We start from the raw sequence: 21,635 nt of genomic DNA on the forward strand, positions 1-21,635 counted from the left end.
CAATGTTATATGGATGCAAGGCATAGGCTATGGATGGGAATGTAACGAGTAAAGTAGGCGTTGGAAATCAAATATTCAAAGACAATATGTAGTGTAGGAAGGGTTGAGTAAGTTGCAACATGGAAATATTTGGAGAAAAATAAGAGAACACCAAGAATTGCATGTACTCATATCAGCCACCAGTCATTAGCAAAAAGAAATTGACTGAACACCTAGATTCCCCCTCCCAAACACAATTTTCTTATATAAATTGAAAAATTATGTAAAATGAAACAAGATTATTTGCTACACTTCTTCTATGACATACTGCACAATACAGGGGTTCCTACAAATCAGCGACCTGCTTATACAGAGGTCATAAAAAAATGAATTACATAAATAAGCAGTGCTGGAGTTCAGCAGTTATGGAGACTCTATTGCTGTGGCCACCCCCTCAAAGGAGTTCCAGTTGGAACAGGCGTCAAGAGATATAGATATAGAGATAGACAGAAAAAGATCGAAAAACCAGGTGTGGAAATAGGTGATTGCTCTGATCATTTGCTGGAAAGTGGCAGTAGTACCACCAAGACATATCGAGTATAATGTATATTGTCTGAAATGAATAAATGATGCAATTAAATATAAAAAATTACAAAAAGTTTCAAAAACATTATGGTTCACAGAAACAGGAAATAAATCACTAACAAGTGGTTGTCCACTGGCAAGTGGTAGTGCCCATGTGACGATCAATCCACTTTTTTTTTAAGTTATGAAGGAAAATATACAACCCAAGTTCTTTAATGCTGTAATACTGCATTATTACCTCCTGTAAATATTATGTTCCATGAATGAAAAGCTCCCAGTCTTGTGCTTCTGGGAAAAAGAGGAGCATTAACTGCAGGTAACGTTTGACAGCTTGTGGTGTATGATGATGGTCCACATGGTGGTGGTATTACAGCAGCCTCTGCCAACCATATCAGGAACAACTATTGTTTCTACAACATTACTTTTATTTCTTTAACTATTTTTATTCATTTATCATACTTAATCACTGTCTCCCACATCAGTGGGGTAGCACAAGGAATGAGGAATGGCCCAACCTACCAAAATACACATGTATATGCATAAACGCCCACATACACAAACACACATATACATACATATACAATTCAACATATACATATATATACATACACAGACATATATATATATATATATATATATATATATATATATATATATATATATATATATATATATATACACATGTACATATTCATATTTGCTGCCTTCATCCATTCCTGTCGCCACCCTGCCACTCACGAAATAGCATTTCCCTCCTTCCAGCGAGGTACACCAGGAAAGGACAAAAAGACCACATTCGTTCACACTCAGTCTCTAGCTGTCATGTGTAGATACTAATATCAATAAAGTAACCACATGGCACAGAAGGTTCTTGGGCAACTATATCCACCAATCTGTTTGCAAATTAGATTGAGAAATCTCCACAAGCAATATAATCCCCATTATCACATCGAGTTTCATGATAAAATGTGATCTACTATCCTGTGTTTCTGATTAGCTGATGATTTTCTTGAAAGCATCCCTATTATTAATAATAAGTGGGGACTAGACATAAATGGCATTGTTAAAAATAATGGAAAAATAGTTTCGTTTAAACAGACACTCGTACCATTAACCTATAAAATGATCCATGAATTTAGGTTAAGTATCTATTCATACATATCATATGGTGTATCTAGACTCTCCCAAGAGGAGGTTACCCTTGAGAGATAAGCAAGTCACCTTCTGTAAGGAGAAATTTTTGTCAATGGATGAAATGCAATAGTTTTAAGGGAGAACTTATGTTTCAGAGGAATCCAATATACCCTACTCCTGACTGGAACACAGCCTCGGAGATGCAGTAACCCAATAAAAGGAGTCCTGGGATTTATACCTATCTTTCTAATTTTTTTTTTTTTTTTTTTTTATACTTTGTCGCTGTCTCCCGCGTTTGCGAGGTAGCGCAAGGAAACAGACGAAAGAAATGGCCCAACCCCCCCCCCATACACATGTACATACACACGTCCACACACGCAAATATACATACCTACACAGCTTTCCATGGTTTACCCCAGACGCTTCACATGCCTTGCTTCAATCCACTGACAGCACGTCAACCCCTGCATACCACATGACTCCAATTCACTCCATTTCTTGCCCTCCTTTCACCCTCCTGCATGTTCAGGCCCCGATCACACAAAATCTTTTTCACTCCATCTTTCCACCTCCAATTTGGTCTCCCTCTTCTCCTCGTTCCCTCCACCTCCGACACATATATCCTCTTGGTCAATCTCTCCTCACTCATTCTCTCCATGTGCCCAAACCATTTCAAAACACCCTCTTCTGCTCTCTCGACCACGCTCTTTTTATTTCCACACATCTCTCTTACCCTTACGTTACTTACTCGATCAAACCACCTCACACCACACATTGTCCTCAAACATCTCATTTCCAGCACATCCATCCTCCTGCGCACATCTCTATCCATAGCCCACGCCTCGCAACCATACAGCATTGTTGGAACCACTATTCCCTCAAACATACCCATTTTTGCTTTCCGAGATAATGTTCTCGACTTCCACACATTTTTCAAGGCTCCCAAAATTTTCGCCCCCTCCCCCACCCTATGATCCACTTCCGCTTCCATGGTTCCATCCGCTGACAGATCCACTCCCAGATATCTAAAACACTTCACTTCCTCCAGTTTTTCTCCATTCAAACTCACCTCCCAATTGACTTGACCCTCACCCCTACTGTACCTAATAACCTTGCTCTTATTCACATTTACTCTCAACTTTCTTCTTCCACACACTTTACCAAACTCAGTCACCAGCTTCTGCAGTTTCTCACATGAATCAGCCACCAGCGCTGTATCATCAGCGAACAACAATTGACTCACTTCCCAAGCTCTCTCATCCCCAACAGACTTCATACTTGCCCCTCTTTCCAGGACTCTTGCATTTACCTCCCTTACAACCCCATCCATAAACAAATTAAACAACCATGGAGACATCACACACCCCTGCCGCAAACCTACATTCACTGAGAACCAATCACTTTCCTCTCTTCCTACACGTACACATGCCTTACATCCTCGATAAAAACTTTTCACTGCTTCTAACAACTTGCCTCCCACACCATATATTCTTAATACCTTCCACAGAGCATCTCTATCAACTCTATCATATGCCTTCTCCAGATCCATAAATGCTACATACAAATCCATCTGCTTTTCTAAGTATTTCTCACATACATTCTTCAAAGCAAACACCTGATCCACACATCCTCTACCACTTCTGAAACCGCACTGCTCTTCCCCAATCTGATGCTCTGTACATGCCTTCACCCTCTCAATCAATACCCTCCCATATAATTTACCAGGAATACTCAACAAACTTATACCTCTGTAATTTGAGCACTCACTCTTTTCCCCTTTGCCTTTGTACAATGGCACTATGCACGCATTCCGCCAATCCTCAGGCACCTCACCATGAGTCATACATACATTAAATAACCTTACCAACCAGTCAACAATACAGTCACCCCCTTTCTTAATAAATTCCACTGCAATACCATCCAAACCTGCTGCCTTGCCGGCTTTCATCTTCCGCAAAGCTTTTACTACCTCTTCTCTGTTTACCAAATCATTTTCCCTAACCCTCTCACTTTGCACACCACCTCGACCAAAACACCCTATATCTGCCACTCTGTCATCAGACACATTCAACAAACCTTCAAAATACTCATTCCATCTCCTTCTCACATCACCGCTACTTGTTATCACCTCCCCATTTACGCCCTTCACTGAAGTTCCCATTTGCTCCCTTGTCTTACGCACCCTATTTACCTCCTTCCAGAACATCTTTTTATTCTCCCTAAAATTTACTGATAGTCTCTCACCCCAACTCTCATTTGCCCTTTTTTTCACCTCTTGCACCTTTCTCTTGACCTCCTGTCTCTTTCTTTTATACTTCTCCCACTCAATTGCATTTTTTCCCTGCAAAAATCGTCCAAATGCCTCTCTCTTCTCTTTCACTAATACTCTTACTTCTTCATCCCACCACTCACTACCCTTTCTAAACAGCCCACCTCCCACTCTTCTCATGCCACAAGCATCTTTTGCGCAATCCATCACTGATTCCCTAAATACATCCCATTCCTCCCCGACTCCCCTTACTTCCATTGTTCTCACCTTTTTCCATTCTGTACACAGTCTCTCCTGGTACTTCCCCACACAGGTCTCCTTCCCAAGCTCACTTACTCTCACCACCTTCTTCACCCCAACATTCACTCCTCTTTTCTGAAAACCCATACTAATCTTCACCTTAGCCTCCACAAGATAATGAAAGTGAAAGAATACTTCCCACGTATTCCTCGCGTGTCGTAGAAAGCGACTAGAGGGGACGGGAGCGGGGGGCCGGAAATCCTCCCCTCCTTGTATTAACTTTCTAAAATGGGAAACAGAAGGAGTCACGCGGGGAGTGATCATCCTCCTCGAAGGCTCAGAGTGGGGTGCCTAAATGTGTGTGGATGTAACCAAGATGTGAAAAAAGGAGAGATAGGTAGTATGTTTGAGGAAAGGAACCTGGATGTTTTGGCTCTGAGTGAAACGAAGCTCAAGGGTAAAGGGGAAGAGTGGTTTGGAAATGTCTGGGGAGTGAAGTCAGGGGTTAGTGAGAGGACAAGAGCAAGGGAAGGAGTAGCAATACTCCTGAAACAGGAGTTGTGGGAGTATGTGATAGAATGTAAGAAAGTAAATTCTCGATTAATATGGGTAAAATTGAAAGTTGATGGAGAGAGGTGGGTGATTATTGGTGCATATGCACCTGGGCATGAGAAGAAAGATCATGAGAGGCAAGTGTTTTGGGAGCAGCTAAATGAGTGTGTTAGCGGTTTTGATGCACGAGACCGGGTTATAGTGATGGGTGATTTGAATGCAAAGGTGAGTAATGTGGCAGTTGAGGGAATAATTGGTATACATGGGGTGTTCAGTGTTGTAAATGGAAATGGTGAAGAGCTTGTAGATTTATGTGCTGAAAAAGGACTGATGATTGGGAATACCTGGTTTAAAAAGCGAGATATACATAAGTATACTTATGTAAGTAGGAGAGATGGCCAGAGAGCGTTATTGGATTACGTGTTAATTGACAGGCGTGCGAAAGAGAGACTTTTGGATGTTAATGTGCTGAGAGGTGCAACTGGAGGGATGTCTGATCATTATCTTTCTAATATGTTTATGATTTCCAGTGCATATGAGGTACTGCCAGGAACAGAAGAACAAATGACCTCATTTGCCTCCGTCCACTATCTGGCTGTTATGTATACTGCATCAAAACCATAGGCCACCCTAACAGACCTTTCTGTCATTCTCCCAGACCACTTTAAATGCTCTGGTTCACTTCACTGACAGGACATCACCCTTGTACACCATACTGCTCCAACTCACCCTAGTTCATTTCATTGACAGGACATCACCCCTTGTACACCATACTGTTCCAACTCACTCTTATCTTGTGCACGGCTTGAAACCTCCAGCATGTTCAAGCCCTGACCCTATAAAACCTCTTACTTCAAGTCTAACTTTCTAATCCCCATCACTTCTGAATCATATACCCTCTTTGTCAACCTCCTCACTCATCTTTCAAATGTCCAAACCATTTCAACACATCTCTTCAGTTCTCTCAACCATACTCCTCTTACTACAACATATCTCATGTACCCAATCATTTGTAAGCATCCCTTCACACACCATACATTTTGCTAAAGCATTCCATTTCTGTAGTTTTTGATCCGGGGCCCACACCTCACATTCATACATTGTAGTGAAAGCTTTGCAGATGAAATCAGGCAAGGAAGCAGGGTTTGGATGGTATACCAGTAAAATTTATCAAGAAAGGGGGTGACTGTTGTTGTTTGGTTGGTAAGGATATTCAATGCATGTAAGGATCATGGTGAAGTGCCTGAGGATTGGAGTAATGCATCCATAGTGTCATTGTACAGAGGCAAAGGGGATAAAGTATAAGGGGAAATTATCTATTGTACTGAAATTCCTTAACATGAGGTAATATTCCTGTGAAAACCCTTTGATATTGTCATAAATTATGTATATCAGCTCCTCAGCTCAATTACATGGTATAAAGTAACATTCATTTTTGGCCAAGAAATGGCACTCACGTACCACAGTGTGCCACTTCATACCCTTTAGTGCCTTACCCTCAACAGGTCACTGGCAGAGGGCAAATCAAGCAATTTTTGTAAAGGTTCCAATCTAATGTTCCTAATGACTACTACTATCTAATGCTCCTATCTACTGGCTCTACCTAATGTTTCTACCTAAAAATCCTGCTTAAATGTTCTTTCCTACTAAATCTACCTACTGCTCCTACCATTTTGCCAAAAGGCTGAGCTAACACATAGTGCTCATCACAGGAAAATCTAGAGTTATGAAGAATGAGCAGAGTGAAGTGTTGTCAGGTGTAATATATGAAAAGGAGAGATTGTATGTTTGAGGACCGAATCTAAGTAGTCCGTATGTTAGCCAGGCAGAAAGAAATGACAGCGACCTGGGTCAGAGGAGTGCAACTCCTCTGACCCACCAAAGTACTCTTTCAATCACACTCTTCAACACAATTTACTAAGTACTCTACATAAACTTATACCTCTATAGTTCAAACACTTACCTTTGTTGCTTATGCCTTTAGACATCTACATTCCACACACATTCTGCCAATTCTCAGGCACCTTACCATGATCCATACATATAATAAAAATCCAAACCAACCAACCAACCAACAAAACAATCACTCCCTTTCTTAACAAGTTCAACTCAAATGCCATCCAGCTGGGCCACCATGCCATATTTCATCTTATGCAGGGCTTTCACAAGCTCTTCTCTCTTTATCAAACCCTTGACAAGACACTCACTGAAACCTCCCCAAACCCAATAAATAAAACATTTAATGAAAATACAATCAAGGTATAATGCTGTAATTAATCAAATTAATAGTTGAGTACTCACTGTTCCCCAATACTGCTGTTGTGGTTGCTGCTGTTGCTGTTGCTGCTGCTGCTGCTGCTGCTGATAGTACTGCTGGTTCCATGTGTTGTTGCTGTAACCCTGACCGTAGCCATAACCCTGGTTTCCCCAACTGCCTTGGTTGTTGTAGCTGCCGTAGTTTCCATAGCCTTGACTGCTCTGGGATCCCTGCTGGGTTGCCCATGAGTTAGTAGTAGAAGTAGTACTATTGGGAGTCTTTATCTCATTACTCTGCAGCAAGAAGAGATGGAAAGAAAAACAAATAAGTCTACCAAAACTGTTACAGTTACATAAAAACAAAATATGGAATAAAGAAAAGCAAAGGCTGTAAAAACAAAACAGGGGGGAGGGAACTAATAATAATAATAATAATAATAATAATAATAATAATAATAATAATAATAATAATAATAAAAAAAAGGACCAAGTCTCAAGTTCACTGCAAGATCCGACAGGAAGCGCCTTTTAGTCTTTTCAAGCCAGAATGGTAACTGGCATATGCTGCAGATCCAGTCCATGTATGTGGGCTTAGCCTTGCTTCTAAAATGTATATTTCTTTTGTGTTTAATGTTCTGGCTGATGTAGTGAACTTTGCCTCCATTCTGGGTAGGCACAGATTTCTTCCTTTTCTCTTTACGAAAGGTTGTCATTGCTAAAATGCTGATTTCCTTCTCTTTAGAATGATGACTTTGATACTCTAATCCATCAATGCAATTCCTTCTGCCTTACAACATTCCTTCCTTATACAAGCTCAGAAAAGAATCCAACCACCGCAACATCAATAAAGATGATTCTGTGCCTCTACTTATGTCAATCTTGTACAGACCCTTCAGTGGATCAAATCTGTAAATGCTTTTTGGAGTTATCATCCCCCAATCCCTTGAGTACGAAGCTATATTAATCATCCACATTCACATCTGTGATAACCCCACATCTGTGATAACCAGACGGCCATGGAAGACAAAGGATGTAAATTCTCGTACACTTCCATTTCAATGCATATGAGCCAGCCACAAACATACCAATCATTTTCTCTCCATATCAATTCTTTGTCAGCTTTAAATCATAGCAAATTTTCCTTTCTTGGGTTCATACTGCCAAAAATGAATTTTCCTGTTCATGTTTTTCGTGGCATTTGTACATATCAAACAGTTCCTCAATCTTCTCACTACAATTACCTCCCAATCAGAGGAAGATTTAGTTGTTTCATTATCATCCCAATGTCCACCAAACAAAGGTATTACATGACTTCTCAGCAAGTGGTTCTGACTTTACAGCCTTACTTAACCCCTTGATGACTGCTCTAATAGTTTTGTCACTCCCATTTTCAAAATGGCAATTTTTTATTATTATACTTGAGCAAATAAGTTAAAACAAAAGGAAAAGACATGTAAATGTTTCACACAACATCTAAGTAGGATTTGTCAGACACCAGTGACAGGCACAATTTCATCAACATCTGCCAAGAAAACAAAGTGAACAGATGACAGATAGCACCAACAGTTGCCAAGAGTGTTTTCGAGTAGGCATACTAAAAAAATATCTTTAGAAATGAAGATCATTAATTTTTCTAATTATAATCATTGCTTTTGATCATTTTTGCACTGACATGGATTCTCATGACGCCAGCTAAATGCTTCTGGTGTTAATGCACAGGGGTACCTAGTGACAGCGCTAGGAACCCATGGTTTCGGTGCATTACACATGACAGCTAGTGACTTAAAGTGTTAGCAAATGTGGCCTTAATGTCTGTTTTCCTGGCACTACCTCACTGAAGCAGGGGGGTAGTGATGCTGTTTCCTGTGGGGCGGGGTAGCGACAGGAATGGATGAAGGCAAGCATGAATATGTACATGCGTATGTAAGTATATGTCTGTGTATGTAAGTATATGTTGATATGTATATGTATCTATATGTGTATATGTGCATTTATGTACATATATGTGTATATGAGTGAATGGGCCATTCTTCATCTGCTTCCTGGCGCTACCTCGCAGACGTAGGAAACGGCGATTATGTATAATATAAATAAGATTATATTTCCACGTGCTAATAATTTTCTCAACCATGTTCACCATTTCTTGCAATAATGAGGTAGTTACAGGAACACATGAAGAAATGGCACTAGTTTACTGTCATGTATATTATGATGTGATTTAAGCCCCCTACCCAACACAAGACCGACCAAATTAATAAATTCAAAATCCATAGGCTTATAAATATACAGATTTTATTTACACAATTCAGTAGGGTGTATTCATCAATGGAGAGGAGGAGTTGTAGTGTTTTGAGCAAATGGAGGTGACTCATGTCTTCCCACAAACTTCTGGCTTTCCTTTCATACCCTATACTTTTAAGACCTAGAATGCACTGTTATCAACCCTTTCATACACGTTCTCCAGATCCATAATTGTCACATACAAATACACCTGTTTCTCAAAGTGTTTCTCAAATGCATTCTTTAAAGCAAACAACTGATCCATACATCCTGTACTACTTCTGAAACCATACTCCTCCCCAATCTGATGCTCTGTACATACCTTCAATTAACCTACCTACATCTCTAATGCTCATTCCCTTCGGGATCTCCCATCTAGGGTGTGGCCATGGAAAAAGTCTCCACTTACCCTTGTCCTTATAAGTCTCTATAGCATACCCTTTCCACATATTCTTCCACCATTTCTCTCTCTCCAGGTTTCTTCGACTGTACCTCCCCATGCCACAGGTGGCATCCTCTCACACCAACCTCTGTAATTGTATTATCACACACACTCCTTGTAAACTTGCATTTGTGCACTCTTTCCAAATGCCCAAGCCACCTCAAAGTATTGTTTCAACCACTCTAACACTCCACAATTCATTCCCTTTGCATTCCCAGCCATACCACATCTCTCATATACCTCTTCATTTCAATCTTCATTCCATGTACTCAAAGCACCTCATTTCCACAGCCTGGATTCTTGACCTCCTGACATTCCAAGTCCATGTTTCAGCTAAAGAAGTCAGGATTGGGAGGACTATGCTGTCCCTTAATCATCTCTTCACTTCCATACTTACACCTCTACCCTTAATTATTTCATTAGGGGGTCCAATGACTCCTACTCTGTACTGCTCTCTCCCTTACATATCACCAAACTTCCCCAAGACAGCTCCTAAATCCTTAAATTCATCTCTCCTGCCATATACAAAACACAGTTTGGTACACTTTCATTTTCCATCTTCATGGTTTTGAAAAATCTATACTTTCAATGCTTCCTTTCACCCTCTCAATCACTAGCCTACCAAATAACTTACCAGGTACACTCAACAAGCTTATACCTTTGTCATATGAACACTTACTTACCTTTATTCAACAGCACTTTATACGCATTCTGCCTTACTTACCTTTATACAACAGCACTATATATGCATTCTGCCAATCCTCAAGCAACTCCTTAAAACATAGACACTGAAAATCCCTACCAACCAATCAACAACCCAATCATCCCCTTTCTTAAAAAATTCAAATGCAATACCATTCACTCCAACTGCTTTGCCACATTTCATCTTACAACAAAAGCTTTGACCACTTCCTTCCTCACCTAACCAATCTCCATGACTCCCACCATATACTACCTCAACCCAAATAAGGTGCATGTCCCAACCTATCATCAAATACATTCAACAGTCCTTCAAAATACTTAACCCATCTCTGCCTCACTACCTGAATACCCGTTCTCCAATTGGCCCGGCACCGATATTCATATTTTTTGTTTTCTGCACATTATTCAACCTCCTTCCAAAACATACACATCTTTTTCTTGTCCTCTCCATTATGTTCTTACCTCCTGGTTATCTACATATTCAGAAAAAAATGTAGGAAAAACTTACAAAGCCACCAGAGTCGCACCTGCTTACTGTCAGAACTTTTGTCTTACACTTGGTGAATGACAAGGTATATTATATTTTCTGTATATTTTCATAAACACTTTCTTTAGTAGGTTTATGACTAATTCATACACTAATGAATTACATAGAGTACATTAAGAAATATAATGTAGCAGAAACAGCAGCAGTGCAACAGTCTACAGAAGAGAAAGTTTCTAGTTCTGGGAGAAGAGTGTAGTAGAGTGGTCATTACACAGTTCAAAACATATGTGTTTTCAGGTGTATATGATAAACTGCACTGTTTATATAACTTTTGACTCATTTCTCTAAATTTAGCAGGTTCATGACTAATTCATACACTAAAAATGTTATATATAAATATATAAAGAAAAACAAAGGAAATGCAAATCAGATGGGTGATAAAAAAAAAATCAATTTTTTCTATACATTTCTTTTCAGTAGGTTCTTTACTACTGCATGAACTAATAATTATCAACCCATTTCGAAATATTCAACAAATCCTTACCTAGCCTATGCCAGTCCCAAAGAAATGCAGATCTGACAAACAGTCAGACATCTGTATGTGTGTTGTATATCGGTTTCACTGTTTGAATAATGTTTTCAACATTCTTTGGTACATTACTTCCATTATGTATAATACGTTTTTCTTAGTCCTAACCCTTACAAGGAAATGGATGTCATGACAGTACAAACACTTTGGTCCCTAAGTTGTGCTATATCATGCCCCTTCTGTAGTTGTTTCATACACAGATACATGGACCCAAGGTCCAATCGAGGTAGGGGAAGGGGGACTTTGTAAGCAGTAGCAAAAAACGATAACGCAAAAGCTCTCTCTCCACCCTCCACTCCCACCGGCACATGCCGACAGAAAAACAGTAAGAAAAAATGCTGGCAGGAAAACAATAAGAAAAATACCTTGCAGGATAAATTAGTCCGAAGAAATTCTTCGTAGGAAAGTCATACAGTAAAATGAACATGAATATGTCATGCATCCCATCATCAACATGCATCCCTTCACCTTTTCTTATAAAAGCAATACTATGGATTAACTTGAGCTCCAGCCTCTTGACTTACCATGCCTATATCATTCCTGATGTTGAAGATGATACAGTAATTCTTAAATACTCTCTCTCAGTAGGTGACATGAGTTAATCAAAGTTAGTATGATAACACAACACATCCAGGAAGAAATCAGTGGTTGAAATGGTAGCATGATATACCACTGCATTATGATGAATGAATAAATAAATCATTCAATACCAGAGAGACATGTGATGATCAAGCCTAATTTTGAAGATACAAAGGGTGTTGCTTTGAAAATTTTCTGGTTGCTATTCCCTTACATCAATAATGTCAGTGTTGTAAAAGATATTCTGTACAGTCCAGATCAACTCGGTGACCTCTAATACTTAATCCATTACCTCTCGTCGGTAATGCTGGCGATAGTGTAAAGATGTTCATTATCAACACTGTTGAATCCTTTAAGTATCTTGAAACATTCTATCAATTTACTCCCAAGGTGTCCCTTGCTTAAGGAAAACAAGTAAATTCTTGCACTCTCTTCATACATTGCAACGTATACATACATATACATACACAGATATACACACATGTACATATTCATACTTGCTGCTTTCATCCATTCCTGTCCCCCCCCCACACACACACACACACACACACACACACATGAAATGTCACCACCCCCTTACCCCAACGCGCACGTGAGGTAGTGCTAGGAAAAGACAATAAAGGCCACATTCGTTTACAGTCTCTAGCTGTCATGTGTAAAGCACCGAAACCACAGCTCCCTTTCCACATACAGGTACCACAAAACTTTCCTTGGTTTACCCCAGAAGCTTCACATGCCCTGATTCAATCCATTGACAGCACATCAACCCCAGTATACCACATCATTCCAATTCACTCTATTCCTTGCACGCCTTTCACCCTCCTGTATGTCCAGGCCCCGAGTGTTCAAAATCTTTTTCACTCCATCCTTTCATCTCCAATTTGGTCTCCCACTTCTCCTCATTCCCTCCACCTCTGACAAATATATCCTCTTTGTCAATATTTCCTCACTCATTCTCTCCATGTGACCAAACAATTTCAATACATCCTCTTCTGCTCTCTCAACCACACTCTTTTTATTACCACACATCTCTCTAACCCTTTCATTACTTACTCAATCAAACCACTTCACGCCACATATTGTCCTCAAACATTTCATTTCCAACACATCCACCTTCCTCCGCACAACCCTATCTATAGCCCATGCCTCACAACCATATAACATTTGCTGTTGATTTTTTTTTCATACTATTCGCCAATTCCCGTGTTAGTGAGGTAGCGTTAAGAACAGAGGACCGAGCCTTTGTGGGAAATCCTCACTTAGCCCCCTTCTCTGTTCCTTCTTTTGGTAAATCAAAAATGAGAGGGGAGGATTTCCAGCCTCCCGCTCCCTCCCCTTTTAGTCGCCTTCTACGACATGCAGTGATATTGATATCTGATATTATTATCAATGCATTTCTTCTTTTGTCCTAGACATTGCATCCTCATCCTGAGAAAGGGAAAATAAGAAGAGGAAAAAGGTGTATTCTACCTATGGGTACCTACAATGAGAATTTACCAGTACTCACCTAATGTCTTGCATGCTGAACATGCGAGAACTATTACACTATTTAAGAGAACTATTACACTATTTACACTAAATCAGTTTGAGAAGAGTAAGTGATTGGCATGTGTGGGGATCTTTTCTCATCACCTGTGCATTATATGATCAGAACAAGCGATTGGAATGTGTGGGGATCTTTCCTCATCACCTGTGCATTAAACGATGGGAAAATTAGCCACAATTGTTCTGCAATTTCTTCCACAAGCGCAAGGTTTGTTGAGATGCCTCCATTTTAGGTAATCTTGCAACAATAACTCTCTAAATCCCTTAATTCTTCACATTTCTTACATTCTTCACTTTCCTCACCAGCTGATGGATGCAACAAAAGTTCCTTCTCATCTCCATGTTTTTCTGCAGGGTTCCTGTGTGTGTACACACAACCTGCAGGTTGATGGCCCTGCACTACTAATGGTAGTAGTTGCGGTACTGAGAAAAATTTGTATACAATTCTTTCTTGCCACAGTTAGGACCTCAAACCTGTGGTCAATTCATAATACAGTTAAGTCAGCTGGTTATTTGAATAGGAATGGGAAAAGTAAACATCAAATATGTTGATTAACATAAACAGAACATTACCCCCAAATATGACTTACTTCAGCTCCATAGTACTATCCACTGCTACAGGTACTCTCAGGAACATAAAAAAATCCACTTCCTCCCAATGTACACATTCACATCATCCTGTCTCATGTCTCTATTGCATCTCATTATTTCTTCTCAACTTTCCACCTTAACGCTCTTTCTGTCACCAGCTTTTGGAGTTTCTCTCAAGACTGTTTTTATCTTTTGACATGGTCAACACAGCAATGTCATATGCAAACACCAAATGATTCAATTTCCATGTCCCCTACCTCTATCACACTGAAGACCCATCAACTGCTCTAAGACCCTTTCATTTGCCTTCTTCACTACCCAGTCCACAAACATTAAACAACCAAAGGGATCTTTAACATCCCTGATATAGACCCAACTTCTCTGGCAATCACACATTCTCCTTTTCTTCTCCAATACATGCCTTACTCCCATGGTAAAAACTCCAAGCTAGACTCATTAACCTTCAGCTTACTCCATATGTTTGTCACACCTCCATGTCAACTGTATATATGCTTTCTCCAGATTCAAATATGCCACATGCAATTCACTCTCCAAATGTTTCTCACATAGATTGAACATATCATCTACTTCTCCAAGAGTACCTTATCTTCCTGTCCAGGTACCCTTCTAAATGGAGTCCTTTACCAATTAGATAGTCCAAAAATCTAATATTTGAGGCTTCTATCAGGTATTCTTTACATATTATGCTAAATTTGTGTCCACAAATAAAACATGCAATGGTCAGGGGTTATAACATGATGCTGTGTATAAAGTATGGAGTTGTCACACATGCAAAGCCTACTTGGTCCTCAGGTTCAACAAAAACTTACTCGTCCCTTCTTATCTTTTCTTGAATTCAGTGCAAGAGTTTCTACATTTCACAGTACAGACATTAAAGATAAGTGCAATGATAACAATTCTTACCGAATTCCTATTCCAGTTGCTCTGGTAGGTTCCACTCCGGCTCCCACGATCCCTGTTGTAACTCCCTCTGTTGTCTCTGTTATTGTAGCTACCACGATTATAATCACGGTTAAAGCTACCACGACTTTCTCTGTTATAACTGCCACTACGATTGTAGTCACGACTGTCACGATCTCGACTCCAACTGCTCCTTTCACGGCGGTCATTGTAACCACCACGGCGGTCACGGTCCCATCCACCTCTGAAGCTACCTCCACGATTACCTAAAACAAGATTTTACATCAGCGACTAGAACAGTTAAAAACATGTCCCTATTTATAAAGCGCCTTCAGTTTCTTACATATCATTCATTAATGCCAAGACTAACCATAGCCACCCCGGCGATCCATGAACCCACCACGTCTATCGCCAAATCCACCTCTGAAGCCTTTCTTCTGGCCAAAGCCGGCATCTTCTCCCTCCTTGTTGTACTGTTCCACTAGCTTCTGGCCTTCCTCGCGCTGCACCTCGATGAAATCCACCTTGTCAAATATCTCACCCTCCTCTGGCAGCTTGAAGTTGGCTGCACACCAAAAATTTTTTAATATCAGTATTACTATATCAACATTCAAGGAAGGCTTTCACTGACCAAAGTTACCAAGATTTACTGAACGCAACACTGTAATATCTGACATTCTGTGAGCATTTATAAGCACAACCAGAGTCACTGAAAACCTTCCTCAGTTTCGGATGACTGCAGAGTAGGAAAATAGAAAAAATAAAACCTTAGAATAAGTGTACAGACCAATAGTAAAAGGGGGCAAGCATCAAAACTGAGAAAACATAGGTTATTTGTCAATGGAAGTAGACAACACAGTGACAAGTTAGCCATGAGCCCATGGTCAGTATGGTTACCTGCATCGCTTATTTACCTTTCATCTCTAGGACAGCCTTGTCCGGAATATCCTTGCCTTCCTCCCTCTCTCGCTTCTCAGTTCGTTTCTTCAGGTCCTCATCAGTGGGACAAATAACAACTGCACGTCGTTTGAAGCCAGCAAAACCCTTCATTTTACGCCTCTGAGCCGATGGGTATACATTCGTCTGTTCCGTATCAGAGGAGATAAACAAGAGCCATTAGGCACTTAGGTTTTTAGGTCCTGCCCGACCCTAAGGTCAGAGTGGCTGTGTTCAGCCTAGTCTCCTCTGTAAAGACAGTCTGGAAGAACAGGTTAATAGCAGTTCCTCTGTTCGTGCCCTCCCTCCCATCCCATCTTAAACTTTAACATACGTACCTGGGAGGCTACGAGATCAGGACCTGCTGAAATGATCAATCACTTTCTTTATCCATATATTTATTTTAACCTGGTATAACCTACATCCCTTCATAATTTTCATCTATTTTGGCATCTTCGTTTTCTAAATAACTTACCATATGAGTTGCGACCCTGCAATTAAAGAGAATTAGCCACTTCCCTCCAGCAGCACTTAGCTTCAAGTTTTCTGCGCTACTGTTCCCTTTCCAAAACTCTAAATCCTGTTGCTACCTTTGTGCTATCACTTTTAGCTGTAAACTTCAAAAATTTGAATGGTTTCTGCCAGATGCAAGTCAAGCCATCATCCAACTTACTACATTAAACATCAACCATACAGGACACCATCTTGGGTATTTCTATGTGCCTCTCATAATCTACTTTAATGTATCCAAGTAATCCTGTAATGAAATCATACATCTACTGCTCAGTCCAATTCCGTCCATAACCAGCACATTCTTTACATCGTGATTTTTATCGTAAGCTAAGCAAGGAGCATCACATCAAAATTCCAAACTCTAGTTACCGTAACAATACATAACCCGCACAATCCCAATCTAATTATACCTTTAACATTATGAGTACAATTAGGAGTAATCATAGCTTCTTCATGGTCAACAGAAAGATTTACGAGCTTATAGCAATCACAGAACAGCAGCATGGCTGACAACTTTTCATCCACACATCATCTATATAAAATGCCTTTTCTTCCTGCCCCTGGAACCCCATCTATGGGGCTTCTGCTATAATCTTTTACATCAAATTAGCATCACCCCAGGTCTTAAAGTGAAGTGGTGGTGTAATTACCCATTTCTACTGCACAGGGAAGGAGTTTTACACTTATGGGGCCCTATATCATGAATATTCTCAACAACCATACAATATTTAAAATCTATTCTCATTCATCTTATTCCATTCATACACATTTTGCATCATCCTTTAATAAGGTTCTTGCCTGATTTCCTGTTAGGTACTTTGGTTACTCTGTCTCTACATCTCTCAAAGACCTGTCCATTGTCTACATCACCTGTGCTTTACAAACTTTCCAATTATGATCAGATCACCCTCTCACTCCTCTTTTCCGCAGTGGGCAAATTTCATGCATCTTGTAAGTGTCTTGTGGGGTGAGCTTTTACTAAGGAGTAAAAGTTTAATGTTGTCATTATGAAAGTACACATGTTGCATGATGGGTCTCATGAAATGTGGAATTGGATCTTCTAATGCTTGAAAAAGACGAGTCCAAAACAAAAGAAAAGGGGCAACTCGTATGTGATTTGGAAGAGCAGTTTCAAATGGATATCAAGACTGGAGGACTGGGATTAGCGGGCAGTTGTTTAAAGCTCATAGGGTCAATTTGCCTGAAACACTGTGCTAGAGCTGCCCTGTCAGCAGCCTGTTAAGGTTAAGGCACTAAAGGTTAAGAAGCAGCACTGATGTTTACCAGTTATGGAGACTTTTGCCATGGATACCCCCTCGAGGGAGTTCCCAAAGGGAAAAAAGTCAGACATATAAATAGATATGTAAAGTTAAAGTCATGTTTGTTTGAGGAAGGGTAATTTTGAGTTGCTGAACTGAAGCAAGGGTACACTTTTCATTTTCACTTGGGGGCAGATAGTTCGTTGAAAGAGTGGCTTGGATGAGAAGGGTTTTATGCTAATACAAATAAATATTTGCCAAGCATCTTGGGAGGAAAATGTGCTGGTAGTGTTTTTGTTCTGAAGCTCTTCTGCCAAATGTCTGTGGTTGCTGAACAGCAAGAGATACTTCTTCTGAGTGCTCTTTTTTGTATGGTTTGCAGCTGTGTTATAATGCTTTGGACAGGGCGGATGAACAACAAGGTGAGATAGAGGGTGAACTATTTGTAAGGGATTCTTTTAAATGTCCAAATATGGGACCATTATGTGTTCTGAGGGTACGTATGACCTTTGTGCTGAAGCACAAAAATAATGTAATCTGTGTAATCTGTGTGTCACAAGATGCTTAGTATGAATGGAGCTTTCCTGAACAAAAATGAATGCCCAGCATGGATGAAACTTTCTCATGTGGGAATGACTGACTCTGTAAGGTAATGGAAGGTTTAAAGTTTTGAGCAGAAATGAATGCCTAGCATGGATGAAGCTTTCTCATGTGGGAGTGACTGACCCTATATGTTAATGGAAGGTTTAAAGCTTTGACCAGAAATGAATGCCCAGCAGGGATGGAGCTTTCTCATGTGGGGGTGACCGACCCTGTAAGGTAATGGAAAGCTTTTAAAGTTGGATTCATGTCTCGGGTTGGAGGCGACAGATATGGTTTTGAACAAATCAGCGTTTTACGTGTGATATGGTGCTTATGATTCTAAAATTTCGGCAGCATCAAAGCACTGCAATGTGACAGTGAGGTTTCCTGTCTCCTTAAGAGCTTTCATGCTGTAGCCAGAGGGACAAGCTAAAAGGTTATGTAAAGAGAGGCTGAAAGGGGGCTGTAAAAAGAACTGATCCTCTACGAACTCACATACTGAGCTGTGGATTTTGGAGGTGTGGCCTCTGTGAGTGGCTGACTTGGCAACCTGCTATAAAATTATCAAACATTTTTTGTTGCTGTAGATGGTGGTGTCAAAAATCTTTGGTGTGGACATACTTTAGGATGGTGTTCAGAGCTTTGTGTATGTCTACTGCCAATAATACTAAGCAAATGAGAGACGTCATCAGTTGAAGCCTTCAATGACATACTGTGCAAAATTTGTTTTCAGTGAGGTAGTGATGTGGTTGGGCATAAGGCAGTCCTGCCGAAGTAAGAATGAAATTTTGGTTGATTCTGTTGCATGTGTGTAATTACTTATTTGTACTGTAGTAGAAGGCAGTTCTACACTCATGGGGGCTTTTCTCTGGAAAACTCTCTGCATTAATCATGTCTTCAATCACTTCATTCCATTCATCCACCACTTACACTCATGCGCATTTTTTTTTTTTTTCAATTTCATGTCATGTCCTCTGATTCTTCTATCCCTACACCTCCCAAAAAAATCTTCATTTTCTATGTCATTATGTTACATAAAAACTTACAAGTTGTGATCTGTGATTACCTATTTTTTACATTCATGGGAACATATCCCATGATTATTCTCTATATAATAACTTCTTAAATTTTTGCATACAGGTTACATTAACCATGACTTTAGTTACTTTATTCCATTCATCCACTACTCTTACACATCTTCTCCAACAAGTTTCTTCCGTAATTTTGTATTGTGTCCTCTGGGTCTTCCAACTCTACAACTCCAAAAGATATGTTAACTGTCTATGTCACTGATGCTACATGAACTTCAAGGTTGTGATAACCAATTTGTAATATAAGAGGAGGGAGTTTTACACTCATGGGTCCCAATTTCTTGAAAATTCTCTTTCATAAAATTTCTTAAACCTACACATGCTGTCTGCATTAACTGTGTCCTCAGTCATTCTGTTATATTCATCCACCACTCATAACATAAAAGTACTTCATTACATTTTTTTTTTTTTTTTTTTACGTTTCTCAATTTCATGTTATGTTCTCTGGTTATACAATCCTAAATCTCTCAAAGAACCTTCACTGTCTACATCACTGGTCTGTTTTAAGAACCTGTAAGGTTGTGCACCAATCACTCCTCAAGCTTTTCTTTTCCATGGAAGGCAAATTTAGAACCTATAGCCTTTCTCTGTAACTCAGTTTCCTTATTCCAGTACTATATCTGTTGTCCTGCTCTAGACATTACCTATGAGCTATTTGTGCTTCTTAGAGGAGTTCATGGAGAAAACTGGCATCATATCAATGATAATGGTAGACGACCAAAGTCAACATGTATATTCTAATTTTAGCCATATGTAAGATATGAACAAAATATATTATATCTACCTATTTATTATACTTTGTCGCTGTCTCTCACGTTAGCGAGGTAGCACAAGGAAACAGACGAAAGAATAGCCCAACCCACCCACATACACATGCATATACATACACGTCCACACACAGCACATATACATACCTATACATTTCAACGTATACATATATATACATACATAGACATATACATATAAACACATGCACATATTCATACATGCTGCCTTCATCCATTCCTGCTGCCACCCCACCACGCATCAAATGACACACCCCTCCCCCCGCACGCACATGAGGAAGCACTACGAAAATACAACAAAGGCCACATTCGTTCATACTCAGTCTCCAACTGTCATGCATAATGCACTAAAACCACAGCTCCCTTTACACATCCTGGCCCCACAAAACTTTCCATGGTTTACCCCAAACGCTTCACATGCCCTGGTTCAATCCATTGACAGCACGTCAACCCCGGTATACCACATTGTTCCAATTCACTCTATTCCTTGCAAGCCTTTCACCCTCCAGCATGTTCAAGCCCAAATCGCTCAAAATCTTTTTCACTCCATCTTTCCACCTACAATTTGGTCACCCACATCTTGTTCCCTCCACCTATGACACATATGTCCTTTGTCAACCATTTATCATTCCATATGTCCAAACAATTTCAAAACACCCTACTCTGCTCTCTCAACCACACTCTATTACCACATATCTCTCTTACCCTTTCATAACTTACTTGATCAAACGACCTCACACCGTTTATTGTTCTCAAACATTTCATTTCCAAGACATTCGCCCTCCTCCATAAAACCTTATCTATAGCCCAAACCTCGCACCCATATAATAACATTGGAATTACTATTCCTTCAAACATACCCATTTTTGCTCTCTAAGATTACGTTCTCTCTTTCTACATATTCTTCACTCCAAAAACCTTCGCCCTTCACCCCATGTCTCACTTCCACTTCCATGGTTCCATTCACTGCCAAGTACACGTGGAGATATCTAAAAGTCTTTCACTTTCACCAATTTTTCTCCATTCAAACATATCACAACCAACTTGTCCCTCAACCCTACTGAACCTAATAACCTTGCTCTTATTCATTGTTACTCTCAACTTTCTCCTTTCACACACTTAACCACACTCAGTCACTAACTTCTGCATTTTCTCACTCGAATCAGCCACCACTGCTAAGTCACTAGCCAACAACAATCGACTCACTTCCAAGACCCCCTCATCCCAACAGCCAGCATACTCGCCCCTCTCTCCACAACTCTTGCATTTACCTCCCTAACCTACCCATCCATAAACAAATCAAACCACCATGAGGACA

At 40.0% G+C, this 21,635-nt stretch overlaps 1 protein-coding gene across 14 annotated transcripts in view; it reads right to left on the bottom strand.

Moving 5' to 3' along the window:
* The window catches only part of LOC139747144 (heterogeneous nuclear ribonucleoprotein U-like protein 1), a 128,737-nt gene that overhangs the window by 21,031 nt on the left and 86,071 nt on the right, over positions 1-21,635 (bottom strand). For 3 of the 14 annotated variants that reach the window (XM_071659080.1, XM_071659072.1, XM_071659079.1), the window contains 4 exons: positions 16,066-16,234; positions 15,522-15,716; positions 15,155-15,417; positions 7,061-7,309 (listed from right to left, as the gene is read on the bottom strand). In XM_071659080.1, coding sequence (XP_071515181.1) covers positions 7,061-7,309; positions 15,155-15,417; positions 15,522-15,716; positions 16,066-16,234 — 876 coding nt within the window. The remainder of the gene's footprint in view (positions 1-7,060; positions 7,310-15,154; positions 15,418-15,521; positions 15,717-16,065; positions 16,235-21,635) is intronic. The other 11 variants (XM_071659073.1, XM_071659081.1, XM_071659087.1 and 8 more) reach the window with 5 other exon arrangements.

This window comes from Panulirus ornatus, chromosome 67 (genome assembly GCF_036320965.1).
Source record: "Panulirus ornatus isolate Po-2019 chromosome 67, ASM3632096v1, whole genome shotgun sequence".
NCBI lineage: Eukaryota > Metazoa > Arthropoda > Malacostraca > Decapoda > Palinuridae > Panulirus > Panulirus ornatus.